Source organism: Berghia stephanieae, chromosome 3 (assembly GCF_034508935.2).
Source record: "Berghia stephanieae isolate SIO BIC M18660-M18661 chromosome 3, UCSD_Bste_1.3, whole genome shotgun sequence".
Classification (NCBI taxonomy): domain Eukaryota; kingdom Metazoa; phylum Mollusca; class Gastropoda; order Nudibranchia; family Aeolidiidae; genus Berghia; species Berghia stephanieae.
This window is the reverse complement of record NC_088362.1, coordinates 33808618-33826909: the sequence shown is the minus strand read 5'-3', so window position 1 is coordinate 33826909 and position 18292 is coordinate 33808618. Positions and strand designations below refer to the sequence as shown.

At 35.2% G+C, this 18292-nt stretch overlaps 1 protein-coding gene across 1 annotated transcript; it reads left to right on the top strand.

Moving 5' to 3' along the window:
- The first annotated feature begins 7182 nt into the window (after window positions 1–7182).
- LOC144967585 (14-3-3 protein epsilon-like) lies at window positions 7183–17510 on the top strand. The gene is made up of 5 exons (XM_078905041.1): window positions 7183–7382; window positions 8731–8927; window positions 10449–10555; window positions 11056–11405; window positions 15791–17510. The coding sequence occupies exons 1-5, from the start codon at window positions 7316–7318 to the stop codon at window positions 15847–15849; spliced, it is 780 nt and encodes a 259-aa protein (XP_078761167.1). The 5' UTR covers window positions 7183–7315; the 3' UTR covers window positions 15850–17510.
- The last annotated feature ends 782 nt before the right edge of the window (window positions 17511–18292 follow it).

The following is an 18292-nucleotide window of genomic DNA, read 5'->3' as shown; positions in this document are numbered from 1 at the left end:
ACAATTTGAAATGAGTGTGACTACTCCGTGTGTTTTACTCCTGTAGGCCACGGTTTTCATCGTGTAGCGGTCTTTAACGGTTCAAGAATGAACGATCCCACGCTCTCAAAGGTCAAACCGGTTCGAATTTCCAACAGTCTCTCAGGAATGTTCAATGTCGAAAAGGACCGGTCCTAGGACCGGTCCTTGCGGTCTTCATTTCCCAAGGACCGTAGGACCGTGGTCCTTAAGCTTGCCAAGGACCGCCCCGCACTATGCTATACTATAATACAATTTAATTAATTATTTTTATTGGAAAATATATTGCTCAAACTCTTTTTCACTGTGGGAAAACGAGAGAGAGAGAGAGAGAGAGAGAGAGAGAGAGAGAGAGAGAGAGAGAGAGAGAGAGAGAGAGAGAGAGAGAGAGATACGCTTAAACTTAAATGCGGGTCGATAGAGATGAAGATTGAATGATAAAGTGCGTTTACTCTGCTCATTGTCCTTTTGATTATAGTTATAGCAAATGCATTTAAAGCCACACAACAGAGTACGAGTTTTTGTATTTGAACAAGAACTATATAACATAATTGATCAATCATTTTTATTTGTTCCTAAATATGACTAAAGTGCGCGTTTTTTAAATGAATAATCGTACTATTATTACTACTACTACTGTACTATTAGCAGTAGCAGTTGTATTAGTAGAAGTAGTAGTAGGAGGAGGAAGGGGAGGAGGAGCAACGGCAGTATTAGGTAATTTCAAGACTGGTGACGTCAGACTAGTGGTCAGTGTATTATATTATTTATCTACTGATTCATTCAATTATTTGTTTTTGCTACTTTATTATCAATTCTCTTCCACATTTTCTGGTTTTCTATTCTTATTTTGCTTTTTAAAATATGTTTTATTTCATCTGTTCCCCTCTTGCTGTCCGTCAGATCGTTAGCCAGGGTTGCCAGATTATTTTTCAACAAAATGCCAGGAGAAGACTCAAAAAATGCCAAAACACTCAAAAAAATGCCAAAGTCTGTTGACTCCCACCCCCTCTAAGAAAACTACTCACTTTTGATAGACAATTTACTATCATATCCTGGTGGCTTGCGTGTTTTCTTTTCTTTTTTTTTCTTTTTTTTTTTTAAATTATACTAAATTTCCCGTTGGGGTAATTTTTTACCTACTGACTACTAAGTGGAGTGCTAAACCACTACACCACGGTCGAGAAAAGGTGTCATTTGAAGTATAATATACAAGAAAAGAAAATGCCAAATGAAAATGCCAAATGCCAAATGATTTTTCTAATGCCAAACGGTTTTCAAAAATGCCAGATTTTTGGAATCTGGCATTTAAAATGCCAAACTGGCAACCCTGTCGTTAGCTCTCGTGCCGCCAACATTCCATTTTACACACGATCACTATCAGTATCAGCGGTTAGGACCACACACGCGTGTCTGTGTGATACAGTTACAACTATCGATGTTGTTTTGCCAGCCAGCACTGATGAGTGTTTTGATGAACCGCATACGATCAATAAACAACTGGCGCTTCCAACTGTCCTTTATTGGGCTTATGCATGCAGGTGACGGATATTGCTGGCCGGGAAAGTGGGTTTGGCCTCTCGATCTCAGAAGGAAGAGGTTAACACAAAAATGTTCTCACGCTTCTTGTTGAGTTGCTAGGCTTGAGGCTTGAATGAGGCTTGCGCACACTTTGGAATGCCCATGTACGCATACGCGGATAAATTTACGCAGCTACTAAGGCTGAGCATAAACTGAAATAAGACAGTATCGACCTGATTGTAGACCGGTCAAAGGTAATACTAGTCGATATTAAGTACTCATCGATGTTTGAACTTATTCGAAGCGAATAATAATGATGCTTTTTCAACGGCACGTCGAAAAATTATGCTTAAAGCTAGTTTAAAGGTGATTCTTATCTTATTTTATAGTCTGTTATCTACTTTAAATAACAACAACAACAACCGTCTTTTCCATTTCGATACGGGACATTATTTACATTACTTATGTAACCCACCACTTCAGTCTGAACCTGTCGTTGTAAATTGAATTTAAAATCAAAGTGATCGAATTTACGGAATAAGAAATTCGCAACGCGTTGTGAAAGATATTGAATTGACTATTCCCATTCTAATCATATCAACGTATGTGACTAGTTGGCTCAGTGGTACGGTGTCTCGTCTTTTCACAAACATGAAGCAAAGTTAGGCTGGATTGGTGACAATGGTTGCGGAAAGTTATGGTTCCGACGTGACATTGGATAAGGCCACTAGTAATGTATGAAATGGAAATGTGATTCCATATAGCCTGCTAGGTGAATAAATTAGACATCTGGAAGAGCATTTAGCATGGTTAATCCGTGTAAATGCTCTATATAAATGTTCATGTTTTAAAATCTATAGGATACCTGTTTGCGCCACTCTGTGAGGTAATAGTAGCACGTCTGACCGGTAATCAGAAAGTCTGAGGTTCGATACCCAGTCGAAGTAGACTGATTTTCTGGCACCTTTTATGCACACTTGTTCAGATCTTTGCTGGTTCTAGCACTCCGAATTCCAGCACGCTCTGCAATACGATACGTTGGAACTGAGTGACCTAAATCATTGGTTACCCTCCAGCACGCTCTGGTTTTTTACATCAGACGATAAAGATACAGACCTTCATGAATTCCTGTCTGCGACAAATATACACTATTAGTTGGCCAGACAAAAAACTGCAATGATAAACCGTGGAAGAAAGCAAAGCCAGAGTCTGTCAGTGTGGTAATCCAGCGCAGGAAATGAAGATGAGCACTAAGACAGCCACCGAACAACATAAACCGGCAGGCCCTTACGGAATCCGCAAGGAAATAGAAGACGGGAGAGGCCAGCAGCACATGGAGGTCAACAACAGAAGAGCTGAAGACGGCTAAAATTAGTTGGAGTAAAATAGAGAAGACGACCCAGAGCAGAGCGAGATGAAGGAAGACAGTTTACCCCAAGGGCTTAAGTAAGTAAGTAAGTAACGCTCTGATTTTAGGACGATTGTTGGCTTCTCTCTAGAGAGTTCTAGAATCCAGCGAGTACTGTATGTATTGTGCTACGTATATAAAAGCTCAAGTTTATTAGATTAAATACTTCATAATATTTTAGAGAAAGAAGGACGCCAAGCTGGCTTGGAAATGTCGCAGCGTACGTAGGAAGCCCCATAAATCAAGGTGCGAAACTCGCAGATGAGAGAGAGAGAGAGAGAGAGAGAGAGAGAGAGAGAGAGAGAGAGAGAGAGAGAGAGAGAGAGCTGGCGAACCATGATCTCCAACGTCGTGTCCGACATGGAACATCGGTAAAGGTAAAGGTAATATTTTAGAATTTTAATCTAGTCTTTTGCATCGGGTAGTGGTGGTGATGGTGGGGGAGGGGGTCGCGACAGCTCAGTTGGTAGAGCACTTGCTTCAGATGCAAAGGGACTGAAATCGATCCCGGGTGAAGTCGAGGTTATTTTTTATGACTCCCCCCCCCCTCCTCCTCTGTTCATCCGGCAATGATTGGGTAGCTGGGTCTATTAGATCTGATGGAAAGTACTTTGTGGTAGACTAAAGTCCTCTCTTGATATTGTCCGTTTCATGTTATAGAAACCGGTGAAAAATCTGGCTCCATGGGCCTTAATGGCTCAGAAGGACTACATTAGTATCTGAAAATGTTGCTGCTTGAAGCTCGAAGGAAAAAATAACGATACGTATTGAATTGTAAGCTTCACTTTATTAGACGAAGACAGGTATTGAGGACGTCCATGGTATCTGTCTTCGTCTAATAAATTGAACCTTACAATTCAATACGTATCGTTATTTTTTCCTTCGAGCTTCAAGCAGCAACAATTCAATATTTATCGTTAATTTTCACTTTAGTATCTGGTACACTCGAACATAACAGGTTGTAGCTTACATATTATGAAGACAGCGATAGGAACCTGTTTGCGCCCTTAGGCCATAAAAGTACAAACTAAAGAATAGTAATTGTTGGTTGAAAAAAAAAATGAGAAGGCTTGATAGTATATATAATGATAATGATGAACTCAAATAATAATGATGATAATAATGATAATAGTAATAATAATAATAATAATAATAATAATAATAATAATAATAATAATAATAATAATAATGATAACAATAATAAATAATAATAATAATAATAATAATAATAATAATAATAATAATAATAATAATAATAATAATAATAATAACTACTACTACTACTACTACTACTACTACTACTACTACTACTACTACTACTACTACTACTACTATTACTACTACACTACTACTACTACTACTACTACTACTACTACTAATAATAATAATAATAATAATAATAATAATGATAATAATAATAATAATAATAATAATAATAATAATAATAATAATAATAATAATAATAATAATAATAATAATAATAATAATAATAATAACATTAATAATAGATGAAGCATTTATAAAGCGCATAGTTCAAAGGTGCTCACTACGCTATGAATAAAAATTAATTGGAAAAAAAAAATTAAAAAAAAAACAAGGCATTTAGAAATATAGGATGACAGTGACAATCAATAGTTAACAAATCAAAATAACAAACTAACAGAGAATGGGAAAAATTTCCGTTTTCATATTCTTTTTAAAAATTTCAGTGATGATGATGATGATGATGGTGATGATGATGATGATGATGATGATGATGATGATGATGATGATGATGATGATGATATATATGATATAATAATAATAATAATAATAATAATAATAATAATAATAATAATAATAATAATAATAATAATAATAATAATAAATATACTATGTCCCCCATAAGCAAGAAACTAAACCATCTTTTTCGCTTTGTGCCGCTGAACTGTTTTCTCAATATGGGCCCTGAATAAAAAAAAATAAAAAATGATCACGAGGATGAAAAAAAGGATCTTTATTCATTTATTTATTTATTTTTATCTTTTTGAGCAGCTGACAGATAAATAAGTAAACAAATAAATTGGTAAATATATATACAGTACTTGCTGGATTCTGGTACGTTCTAGGGAGAAGCCAAAAACCATGCTAGAATCCGAGCGTGCCGAAATCCGATGCTCATTGGAGGTAACGACTTATTCTATAGATAGTATGCGCTTGGCTAAGAAGCTCATAATATTGCCATCCGGAAGTATAACGGACCAACACACAAAACATTATATCATCATGAATTTTTACACTCGGGGTAATACAGTTTAGTGAGAATCCCTCACAAATGTGGATGGCAAAATACAATAACAAAGGCTTGAGTGACGTCATCTTCGTTCTATATATAGACTAGATAACATTCGGTCATCCAGCTCCAGCGTGCTGGAATTCGGCGTGCTTGAATTTGAATACAGCGAGTCCTTTGTCAATAAATTTCTCCTCCACGAAACAAACGTGAAACAAGACTTGTGATGTTTAAAATAAAAATTAATTAACAGAGATAAAGATAAACTATACTTTATCGATCCTTTACGGAATATATAATTTAGTATCACGTCGATACGTAACAAGACATTCATTCATTCATTCATTCATTAGACTTAAAATAAAGACTTAAACAACAAGCATTCTAACATAATACATTTGTAGGTATATACATTTCTAAAATTATTGATTAGTTAAGCAGAGAATATATAACTTGCATCCACCATTTTTGCTAATTAAACCAGGAGTTCTGTTGGTAAATAGATGTCAAACTTTACAGGAGGTAAACACATTCATTTAGTTAACTCAAATTTCATATCAAAGGTATATCGACATCGAGCATATATGTACACGTTGACCGACATATTACCGGTTGGAGACGATGGGCCACATTTTTACCCTCTAGAAATAGACCGTTATTAAAGAGCAATCAGTTTTGTTCTCTAAAACAAAACCAAAAACAAACAAACCAAATTTGTTTTAAAAATTGAGGTTTTCTAAAACGCAATATCCACTGAACGTGCTCAACGCGCTTTACAAGGAATCTGTGGCTAACAGCAGGCGATATTACAAAAAAAAATATTTTCGGACAGAGACAACTCTGTTAATGTGTGTGTGTGTGTGTGCGCGCGCGCGTGTGCGTGCGTGCGTGTGTGTGTGTGTGTGTGGATGTATGTTTTTATTTTGTTTATTTTTTTTAGATCTTTTATTAATTTGCCGTAGCCTACATTCGGTTTCGATATTGTTTATAAGCTGAATACAAAAGTTGTTCTTTGTAAGACCATTATATTTGGAAATGTACACAATTTATGACAGAGGAAATATTGAAACTGAAATTGCATTATTCCCGACTGCTAATATTTAGATACAACGTAGTTATTCCTCGAGTCATTAGTAATAGGCTACAATAGGGACCTGTATCTATCTCATCTCATGTAGTTCCATATCTGAAGCAGACGTCGGAGGTCATCTTCCGCCAAGCTGATCTATCTCTTGCCAATTCTATTAAAGCAGCGCCACCTTTCTCAGCTTCATCTGTCCAAGTTCTTATCCCTTTCAAATACGTTATTCTTTGTCTTCCTCTTATTCTTTTTCCATTCATCTTTCCAGTCAAGGCGAGTATTTCCAAACCAGGGTGGCGGATAATGTGTCCTAAAAATTCCATTTGGCGTTTGATGATTTTTGTTATCAGTGATCTTTTTCTGTTTGCCATTTCTAAAATTTCTTCATTTCTTTTCCTTTCCATCCATGACACCCTCATCATTCTTCTGTAAAACCACATTTCCACTGCCTCCAGTCTTTTAACCATGGTCTTGTTTATGGTCCAGCTCTCACAACCATATCTACGACAATAAATATTAGGCGCACTAAAACTAAATTATCATCATCGTCGTTGTCATCATCATCATCATCATCATCATCATCGTCGTCGTCGTCGTCATCATCGTTGTCGTTGTCGTCATCATTATAAAGCATTGATGCTGTGCGTTTAGTTAAAATACTCACAACACCCACCAGCAAAATTTAACATACCAACATACAAAACTGTGTATAACCTTTAACGTTTATCGTCTAATTGATATAATTTAGTGAGAACTAATCACTAACAGGCTGTCTAAAAAGAATAACAAAGATCTGAGTGACGTCAACTTCGGCCATTTTATACAAGGTACTTCTAAGGTCAATGTTTTATTGAGTACTGAATACTAATATTCATTAACACCCATAACTAGCAAAATAGTGTCGGAACTACTTTATTTGTTCGAGGCAGGTTCGGCCATTTTGTGGGGTGTCGAACGATTATTTTTCTATCGGATTCTATCAAGGACTCCAACTGGTCATCCAAAACATACAAAAATGTCCGAAGAAAGAGATGAAAACGTTTATCAAGCAAAGCTTGCCGAACAGGCTGAGCGATATGACGGTAAGTCATCCATTTGTTTGCGTGACTACTGCAAATTTTCATGACCGTTGCTAGCGTCCGTCAATGGACGTCAGGGTATCAGGGGCACTTATTGTGTGGGTTATGATGGTGTACTGTTGGATGTCCAACATCACGAATCGTTCTTTTCATGTAGCATAAATGGTTGCATTTCCATTATACACCAACATTCTCAAGTTCATGCCTACAACCATTCCTGAGAGTTGTAAATAGATCAGAAAGTAACAAATTAAATGTTGCTAACCCATGTTATTGACATTTTTGACGATGTTTGGTCAGAGGTCAGCCATTTTATAGTCCATTTATGACGGTTTTTCGTGATTTTATGATTATATTTACATACACACCTAGTATACATATAAAATGTTATTTTGTGGGCCGAATGCATAAGCTAAAATCACTTTTTCGACAATGCCCTCAAATTCTTGGTTGCTGCCATGGCTGCCGCCATTTTGAATTGATGACTATTGAGTCATTCATGTCTAAGCAGGTTAGTAAATTTAGGTTTTCGGGTTATTATTTGTGAATTTACTCGGTGCAAGTATTTTCATTTACTTTTTCATTATAGAATTATGACAAAAATAAATATTGCTCTTCCACTTTCTAATTAAATGTCAAAACTTCAATCACGACTCAGGTGATTCAACCACTTCCTGATTCTGCTATGGAGCCTCGTCATCTCCGTCTACTACTGTCTTCTCCATTTCTCATTAACACTATTCCATGAGCTATTGACTGTCTGGTTATAATCATGCATATAAATGAAATTGTGAACTTATATTGTAATCTCAAACAAGCTTGGTCACTGGAAAGTGAAAGTGGAACTCATTACTTCACTCCTTTTTTGTCTAGTCTAGTCTAAGTCTATCACTATTCACGTCATTCTTCTTTGATTCTTACCCTACTTTTATGTTCTAAGTTGTTAGTAGATTAGGCCAGGTAGTAATTTGAAGGGAGAAAGCCAGTTTCGGAGCCCAAGTCCAAGTTTCCATTCAGACAGACATGAAGTTAATGAAGATGAGACTGAGATAATAAGCTTATTTTCAGTCTTGTCATGTATTTTTTCTCCAACAATGCAATAACTTGTATATACATTCTGTTGCAGACTTCAAACATTCCTGATTTTATGAGACTGGTACTGGTGAGGCAAATGCAGAGAGATTACAGATTCTATTTTTCTTCATATAATCTTAGGCTACTTAATTCTGGTTATGACTGCCAGGCTTTTGTCTTGATTCTTCTTTCGGTAGTGATTGTTCTGCAATGAGGATACTTCATGTTTGACCATTTTGAAATCCGGTAATTAAAATTTTTTCATCTTTTATTCCAGAAATGGTCAGTGCCATGAAGAAAGTAGCGCAACAGAATGCAGAACTTTCAGTGGAAGAACGAAACTTATTGTCAGTGGCTTACAAGAACGTTATTGGCGCTCGACGTGCTTCATGGAGAATTGTTAGTAGTGTTGAACAAAAGGAGGAAGGAAAATCAGCAGATAAGACTGCCATCACAAAAGAATACAGGCTTCAGGTACGTCATGGCGATCTCATAATTGGTACATCAGTTTCTAAACCACTTGGACCTCAATGTGTAATCTTCAAACTGATTGTGCTGGAATAAAGACTCCATTCCCATTTATTTTTATATTTTTATTTTTATTTTTTCTCATTTGCTTATCTGACATGAATTCACACAGATTAAAACATTTTTGGTAGGATTAGATTATCTGTTTAAGGTTCTCTCTCGTCCAAAGCTTAAGAAAAACGTTGGAGGGGAAGTTAACAAGGAAAATTACGTACAAATATGACTGCAGTTTATACATTATAGTGTCTGGGAACCCAGCAGTTTTAAGGCTAATGAACCATGAGCAAAACATTAACTCACTCAATCCTAGAGATTTTTGCCACTTTTCAAAATTGGAAAAAAATGTATTAAAAATGAGTATGTACATAGTTTTATTCAACTACCACTAACATGTGTAAACGAAAAACATTAACTTTAATATTACGCCAATAATTTGTCTCAGAAAAATGTAATAAATAGGCATGGGGTAAAAGTAACCCGGATAATCTATGGATATAGTCAGTGTTAGGGTTGAGTGAGTTAATGAAACTTGCTGGATTGTAACTAGTGTTTGACTCCCTCATATAAAACCGGATTAGGCTCTTAAATTGAAATTCAGCCTTGTTTTCACTTGTTGGAAATTTAGTTCAATAAGTCAGAAGCAAATTATTTCAATACTTTACTCAATTGTCCCTTTCAGAAAAAGTATATTTAGTTATCATGGCTGAATTTTCCAAGGTGTTCAATTCTAAGGAGTATTATGCCATTAGTCCCAGTTACTCTTAATTACTTTCCTTTTGTTTCACCATTCCAGATATGATGGTCATTGTTTTATGATAAAGTTTGTTTGAACCAAATACCGACTTTGAGGTTATTTATGACATATCTTTTTAGATTATCACACTTTAATATTATAATGTGGAATCTTCTTTGTATTTAAAGGGATAAACATAACCAAAGGACATCGCAGTTATAATATTTTAAAGGTGGAGTCGAGCATTCATTATTGGTATTTGGAGGCAAAAAAAATATTCGTTTGTATTTTGTCAGTCTTGATGTAAAACATTAGCCTATGCCAGAACCAGGTTTGCCTTCATAGCTTTGCCCATCAAACGTTTGTCATGTAACTCATTTGCGCTCCCAAACCTGTTAACAGGGGATTTAAAGAAAACGACTATCCATTCAAAAAGGTTTATTTAGTGAACAATAAAATATGAACCAATTTGTTAAAAGTTTTAGAGGTTTCTATAAAACGATTTAGATAAGATAAATACTAAGTGATATCAACTTGTCTAGACTTAATAGTATAATTCCTTGAATTATTCTATCACATCTGACGAAAGGCGTGGTAAAATTTCAAACCAGGATGAAAGGAAGGTCAATAACATTTCATCTATTGTGACATTTTATAGTGGTTTGGTATATGCTGAAATATCTTTATGCTCTTTAATATGTTGTAATTCCTTTTATCCTGGGTATTTTGAACAGATTGAATCTGAGCTGAAATCAATCTGTGGAGATGTTCTACAAGTACTCGAAAAGAACCTCATTCCCAATGCCACAGCACCAGAATCTAAAGTTTTTTACCAGAAAATGTAAGTTGTGTGGATTGGTTTTTTTTTTATGGTTAGGTTTTATTTCTCAACATGTACAAATTGTGACACTTAGGTTTTCTGTGCAATGATTTGAACAGTTTTAAGTTGTCCCCAAATCCCACCAGACTTATTTCCTTTAGTTTGATCCACAATATTGTATTGAACAGCTGAATACTGAACGGATGTATGCAAGTTGATAGTAAAACAGTAAGAACCCAGGTTTATTCATTTGAGAACATATTGACATATGCACTGTTGTTCAGTAACTTAAAACTATTATAATCTTGACGATGAGAAAAAATTGTCAACATTTTAAAAAGTCATGAACTGCAGATAGTGTTGGAAAAGTTGTGCCTTATTAATGAATCATTACGATATGTCATTTGAAATATTTTTATTTATTGAGATTTCGATTAAGTTTCCATTGTTTTTGTTTTTTTCCCCAACAATTGTTTCATGCTATATATATTTATATGTTCTTTTGATATTGTCTTTTGCAGGAAAGGAGATTATCATAGGTACTTAGCAGAGTTTGCAACTGGCAACGACAGAAAAGCAGCAGCAGAACTAAGTTTAGTTGCCTACAAAGCTGCAAGTGAAGTTTCGATGGCGGATTTAACACCCACACATCCTATCCGACTAGGTTTGGCTTTAAACTTCTCAGTATTTTACTATGAGATCTTGAATTCCCCCGATAGAGCCTGTCGGTTGGCCAAAGCGGCTTTTGATGACGCTATAGCTGAATTGGATACCTTGAGTGAGGAAAGTTACAAAGATTCAACCTTGATAATGCAGTTGCTGCGGGACAACTTAACCCTGTGGACATCAGATTTGAACACCGATAATGAATGTGAGTATTAGAATTTTGCTTCTATATGTGTGAGTGGGGTGTGGTTTATTGGCTTTTGGTGAATCATGATGCACCACTTTTTTTTCCTTTCCTTATCCAGTTATATGGGATATTTTGAATTTAAAGTATTTGGATTTTTAGCAAAAGTTCTTGTGTACTTTATGTCAAACATTTTACTTTGCAGTCTTCAACTTCTTGTGGTCAAGGAAGGTTGGTGGGGTTTTATCAATGGGTTTTTGCTGAGAGTGGCGGAAATAAGATGAATTTAGAATTGCTAGTGGTATCTATACTTTCATTAGGGTCTGGTCAGTTCGGATCAAATATATTTCAGAATCGGTAACACCAGAGCGTAGATTGAATGGCAGAGAATTCCACACATGATAGAAACCACAACCACTTGTCTGTTGTGTGCAGGGCAAAAAAATGACAAGAGAAATATTCTATTTAGGACTTTTTGGCACCCTTGACATCCCCCTCCTATGACCAGCAACTCTTGGTTTTTAGGAGGGTGGGGGATGATCTCTGGCAAAAGTTCACAATATTTCCACTGGGTGGAGTGAAAATGCTTTTTTGAGAGAAAATACAGCATGCAGTAGATTTAAGTTTTGTCTTACAATGGCAACGAGTAGTGATTTTATGAAAACCTTAAAATGTAAAAGATTTTTCTTATTCCGGAAAAGGAAAAGTATTTTATGTGTACAGTTGGAACTTAAAGCTTTGTATTATTGATATCTTCCCTCAAATAAAAGCCTTCAGTTTCATTACATACTTTTTCAGATCTTGTATCTACACAGTTAGATCCTTAAATAGGAATTATGTTGAGCTTTTTATTTAATAACCTTGAAAGGTTGAAATAAAACAATGAATAAAAAGTAATTGGTTAAATCATTTGAGAGGATGGTTTACAGCTCTCAACGAGGGTATGGTCGTACTCCAGAATTTTGATTTCAAAATCCTTGAAATATTCTTTGATTGGCCATTAGCGTTTGAAATTAGTTTTTAAAAAATAAAAAAAATGGTGTTTCTATGAGGTTACCCTTTTTTTTTCCTTCTTTTTGGTGCTTTTCCAGATGGGAGAATTAGCATCTATTTTTGATTACAGTAATTTTAGACATGAGTGGGTGCCAATAGCAGCACTGCCAATTAATCAGATTTAAGTTCAGCGATGGATCTGTGAAAATATCACTGTCATGTCTTGTCGTATTTTGACTCCTGTGCTTGCGTGAATTATAGTGACTACTCCATTTCCATGACACCAGCCTAGATTTGTGCCAAATCTCAAAAAGTGACACAAGAGCAGTGGTGATGAGTATGGTCGACAGAGGAGGGGGTGGGGCAAACGAGTCCAGATTTGTTTTTGTCTAGCATGGCCAGCTTATACAAATTATTACGGTGTATTAAAAAAAAATATTGCAGCTTCCTTGTAATCAAGTAAAAATGAATTTATGAAGTATTCTACCAGAGTACTTCTCTCTCTCTCTCTCTCTCTCTCTCTTATCCATTTTTCTCTCCCAACTCCTTCTCTTCATATTATGTTTATGTCAGTCGTCTGGTTATAGTGTAGAGAGATTAGATATTTTAATGAACAAGAATGATTGAATTAATTTTCTCTTTTATCTTTGTTAGATCTATGTTTCAATTTATTATTCGTAAGCTGCATAACCACTTAGTTGCAGGGGGTCATTTTCTTTCTGCGTTTCTTTCTGTGCTTGTCTTGGAATGGGATTTTTTGTCCTTGGCTAGGATGGAGACAGTCAAATGTATAATTTATAGTTTTAAGGAGATGGTATTTGTATTTCTTGTAAATCTTCTCCCTGTTAGTACTGATATATTTTTTTGTTTTGAATATATCATTTGTAAGCATTTGAGTGTACTCCTCTTACTCTTAGTGGGATCCTATGCTTGTGTCCGGGTGAGACTTTTTGTGATCTCAAACTAAGAGTATTGTGTGCTCATGGAATCTGCATTTTCTCCATCCACACAACCTACAGGGTCTTACTTTTTAGAAAGCTTAGGTGCTCTGCCTTATGGGTTTACCAACACTGGTGTTCAATTTTAAGATCAGCATGAAAGCATTTTTTGGCAAAGGCATTGACTCTACTCACGGGCCACACTCAGATAATGGTAAGCTGGCCTAATGGACAGATAGATGAATGTGTGGATTCTACAGTGCACAACACATGTTCAACAAATTCACTGGATTAACAAACAAGGGCGGATTTCCTAATTATGTCCTTTGTCGTAGTAAATTTTTCACCTGGGTGGGGTTCCTGATCTCAATAGTGGGCATGGAGGCACTTAATATGTCTGTTTTCCAACATGCTGTCCGTCTTTGTCTTGGAATGAGATTGCTTGTTTTTGTCCTGGCCTTGTTTTGGGAGATATTTTTTTTGTCTTGTAAATCATCTGTTATGCAATAACAAAAAATTCTTTAAATTTATATTATGATTTGTAGACATTTGAATGTGTTCCTCTTATTGGGGACCTGTGTTTGTGGCATGTGTCAGAATGAGACGTTTAGGTGATCTCAAACCAAGTACACTGATGGTATGCTCTAAGAATCTATTTAGAACTGTTCTCTATTTGGCCATTTCCCCTTTTGTCTTACTCTTTCTTTGGTGCTTTAATTGTAATTCTAGAACTTTTTGTCTATCCCATTAACTTCCATGTTACTAGTGCTGATATGACCTTAATGTGTTGCAAGCGCCGTAAAACACTTAAAAACTAAAACAAATTTTTCACAGCGTCCATGAACAGTTTCGTGGTTTCAATATACTATAACTTAGTGAAGAAAGGAAGAAGAACAAGTTGCGTTGTTCTGTAGCCTTCGTGAACTCATAGTCCAGTACTATTTTGGATTAGGTCATAAATCATAAAAATAAAGTTTATTACTCTTGAGTTGGTATTCAATAGCTCAACCAATGGAATCATTTATTTCCTCGAGTGTCTTGAATTGTAATGTGTATACTTTTTTGCCAGTATCAGCCATAGCCGTCACACATACTTAGCCTGATATTCGAAGCAATCAGTCCCACAGTTTGTATTTATCACAATATTTTGACACACTGAAGGAATTGCTTTGAGATACCTGACAATTGTCATGCATTATTTTCTTTCGCCTGTATAAACTTTGCGTGATGATCAGAATCTCTTGAGGCTGATTGTTTTGGGTGTCAGGCATGTATTTGAGACAGCTATAGTCTCAGATAATAAGCTTACAAAGGCTACATTGTGTATGCACTCTCTTCCCCTCTTCCTCATACTCTTAACCCCTTCTCATGTCATCCCACTTGGCGGGGTGGTGTGTGTTTGACGAGTGAATGATATTCTCTATTTTGTCACCAAAAGCATGGATAATTTCATCACTCTACAACACCTGGATGTGCAAATTTTGTTTGTCCCTTGTCTTACACCTGTGTTCATTTATATGTCAAAATGCGGATTCCAGGAACTTTTCCAGTTGTTCCATGTAGTTTGAAGAATGCGTGATGCACTGTAAATGTATACATCTTCCAAATCATCAGTTGCCATTTGAAAGTTGTCAACATCACTACCACTTCTGAAATTATCATTGTACCTCATCACCATTGTTACCACTGGTAGCATTTATCATTATATTTGACAATTTTTGGTTGTAGGGGGTGACATTGCTTCATATAGATTGGAATTTTGACTGTAGTTTCAAATTCCTGGAAGGCTTGTTTAGCGTGGCATCTCTGCTTTTTCTTGTTATACATCCCAGTTTCTTGTTCTCAAAACATTAAGACCAGGTTTTGAAATTCCTTTTAGCATTTTTGGATGCTGTATCTGCTTTGTGTTCATTTTCTAGAAAGACAGTTTTTAGCATTAAGTGTATGATTTCACAGACTTGGCGTCTGGCGTCTACTTGGGACTTTGTGGTATTCTCACTAAAAGGAATACGAATTGATACTGCTTTTCACTGATTTTATTTTGCAGTTTATTATTTACTGCCATTGACATGAACTAGATTTGTGCCAGTGATTTGCCCTAAAGTCTTTGTCTTAACATTTAACTGAGACCCAATTTGTGCTTCATGATTTTGTTGTTGAACTGGATTTAGGATTTTTAAAATTGTAATTTGAAATTTACTTGATTCAAACTAATATGGCATATATTGTCAATTATGGACTGTACAAGAAAACTCTGAACTGCCAATTCAGCAGTGTTAGAATTTCATATATCTTTTCCTCCTCTATTGCTATCTCATCAATGTTATCAACAGAAGTTTGGTAGACCTTGCTTTGCTTGCTGTCTCTCTCTCTCTTTTTTTTTTTTTTTTTTTTTTTAAATTTAAATGTTTTGGTTGATTTTTACAAATTCGTCTTGATTTGATGTCATTTTTTCTCTCTCCTTTTCTCCTCCAGGTGGTGAGCAACAGCAAGAGCAAATTGTACAGGACCTTGAAGGCAACGATGGATCCTAAGGCTACGTTGAATTAGCATTCTAGAAATTTTTCGATCATATAAATTTATTTCATACCAAAACTGCTACATATGTGGAGATCATGGCCCCTTCCCGATTAAATGATTAGGAGCTTTGTGGAAAATTCTTAAATTGTGTTGTTTATTTTATTTATTTATTTATCTTTTCTTTTTTTAAAAATTACTTGTGATTAGCAGTTTGATATATATTTTTTTTTTTACCTTCATGGTTAGCAGCATTTCAATTTGTGTTTCAAGACTGGTGTGCGTTTGTGAAATGTGGCTTTGTTCTTGTGTGAAGCTGCTTGCAGGAATACACATGGTTTGTAGCTCTTTCTTGTATTGCTCATATCCAAAGCTTCCCCTTTCATTCGTTGTGCAAACAGTCTGTAAGCAAGTTTTTAAGTTATATCCTGTGTCACTGTTGATTTTGTTGCCTCATGTGGTTTTTTTTTATGGGTTTTCGTTGTTTGTTTGTTTTTTTTTAATAATGAAATGTCAGAGGTATGTGTGTTGAGATTATTGCTCGAATTAATGACTTTTTAGAATGATAATCCATTTTCAATATTTAATAATATGGTAGACATTAAGAGTGATGGATGGTGGTGTTTGATTGATTGATTGATTATAAATGTTGGTTGAATTTTTCATATATTTGTAGTAATTCCAGGTCCATTTATTTTCCTCTATGAATTTGTCATGCAGTTGTGTCCTTGATTTATTTATATTGATGTATTCATTTTTGAGTTTTGTTATGTTTTGTTTCTTCTGAATTGGATAACTTGGAGAAATTGCTTGTTTCTCAATGTGTATGACTTAAATATGTCTTGCTATAACTCAGTACTTCATTATGACCACAACCCATATCTTATATTAAATGTTCCAATTCTGATTGGTTGAAAACTATTTTAAAATACAATACACTAAACATTGTGATATGGCTCTGATGGTCTTCTGGGCGGTTTGAGGGTGCTGTAGGCAGGATCATGTTCCCATTCTTTTTTTATTTATCACTACCATATTGTGTATTACACGTCATTGTGGTCAGATTTTGTGATAGACTTTTCAGAGTTTGGCTTTCAGTTTCAACGACAATATTTGATTAGAGACTTGAGAAAGTTCCAGTGTAGTAGCCATTGTGGACCAATCCATCTGTTCACAATTGTTACCAGACCTGCCATTTGCAGACATCAAATCATCTATGTAGCAGATTGTTTTGGGCTGGCATATTAACCAGACATTTTAATTAAAAACCATGACAAACTTTGCTAAATTGGTTTTAATTATGAATTGGCATTCGTTATATGAGATTCAGAAGTTAAATATAAAGAGAAAGTCTGTAGATCTTTACATATTTGGTACAGTTTTAGTATTTCAGATTGACCACAATCAAAATAGATTTTGTATGATGCTACTGGCAGGTCTGAATGAGTTAAGCTTTAGTTGTCACAAGATACAATTGTGATGCGGATAGTCGAGATAACATTGTTGAAATTCATAGTATTAGTGATAGAGATTTTGACTTTAAAAAACTTGTCACACTGAATGCTTACAGATCTTGTTGTTCTTACAGTGTATTGATGAAAGCATTCTCATTTCTTTTTATTACATTCATACATTATTTAATTATGTATCGAGGTAAATAAAACGATCTTTATTTGAACTCAGCTTTGTTGGGGTTTTTGATTTCCTTTTTTAAATAAAAATATATCTTTCCCGTCATTTTATCAATATCTGATGTGATTGAATCATTGAATGTCTTTTTGAGATAAGTGGTTGTAATTGTTTGTGAGCTTCACGATTTGATTTAAATTTCTTTTTTTATTCTCTTTTTAAAATTGATTTTATGTGAAGTTGGCAGGCTTAGCGATTTGGAATGCAGAAATGAGTCTCACCCATAATTGGCATTTCTCATTCTTTCACTTTTACTGAAACAATTGCATCATTGCTTTCTGTAACGCATGATTTATTAAAATATCCAAGACAAATCTCACTTCTTTTTTCTCCCCTTTTTGTCCACTCTTGTTTGTGAAATATTCAAATCCACACTCTGGGTGGGGTTCTTGACAGGGGGGTACATATTGTGTCTTCTATCCCCTTATATATACTTTGTCTTGGAATGAGATTACTTAGTTTTGTCCTAGCTGGGAGGGAAACGGTCAAATGCATAGTTATTGTTTTGGGAGATAGTTTTTTCCTTGTAAATCATCTCTCTCTTATGTATTATTGTATTTGTTATTTTGAATGTATAGTATAATGTAGCATTTGAGTGTATTCCTCTTTGTTGAATTTTGTGCTTGTGTGCGGATGAGTCTTATAGGTGATCTAAAACTTAAGTACATTGGTAGTATGCTCTTGGAATCTACATTCTGATCCTTATTTGTTCCCAGTTCCCCTATCTTGGGTGCTTGAATTTTAATTCTAGAACTTTTTACTATCCCATTT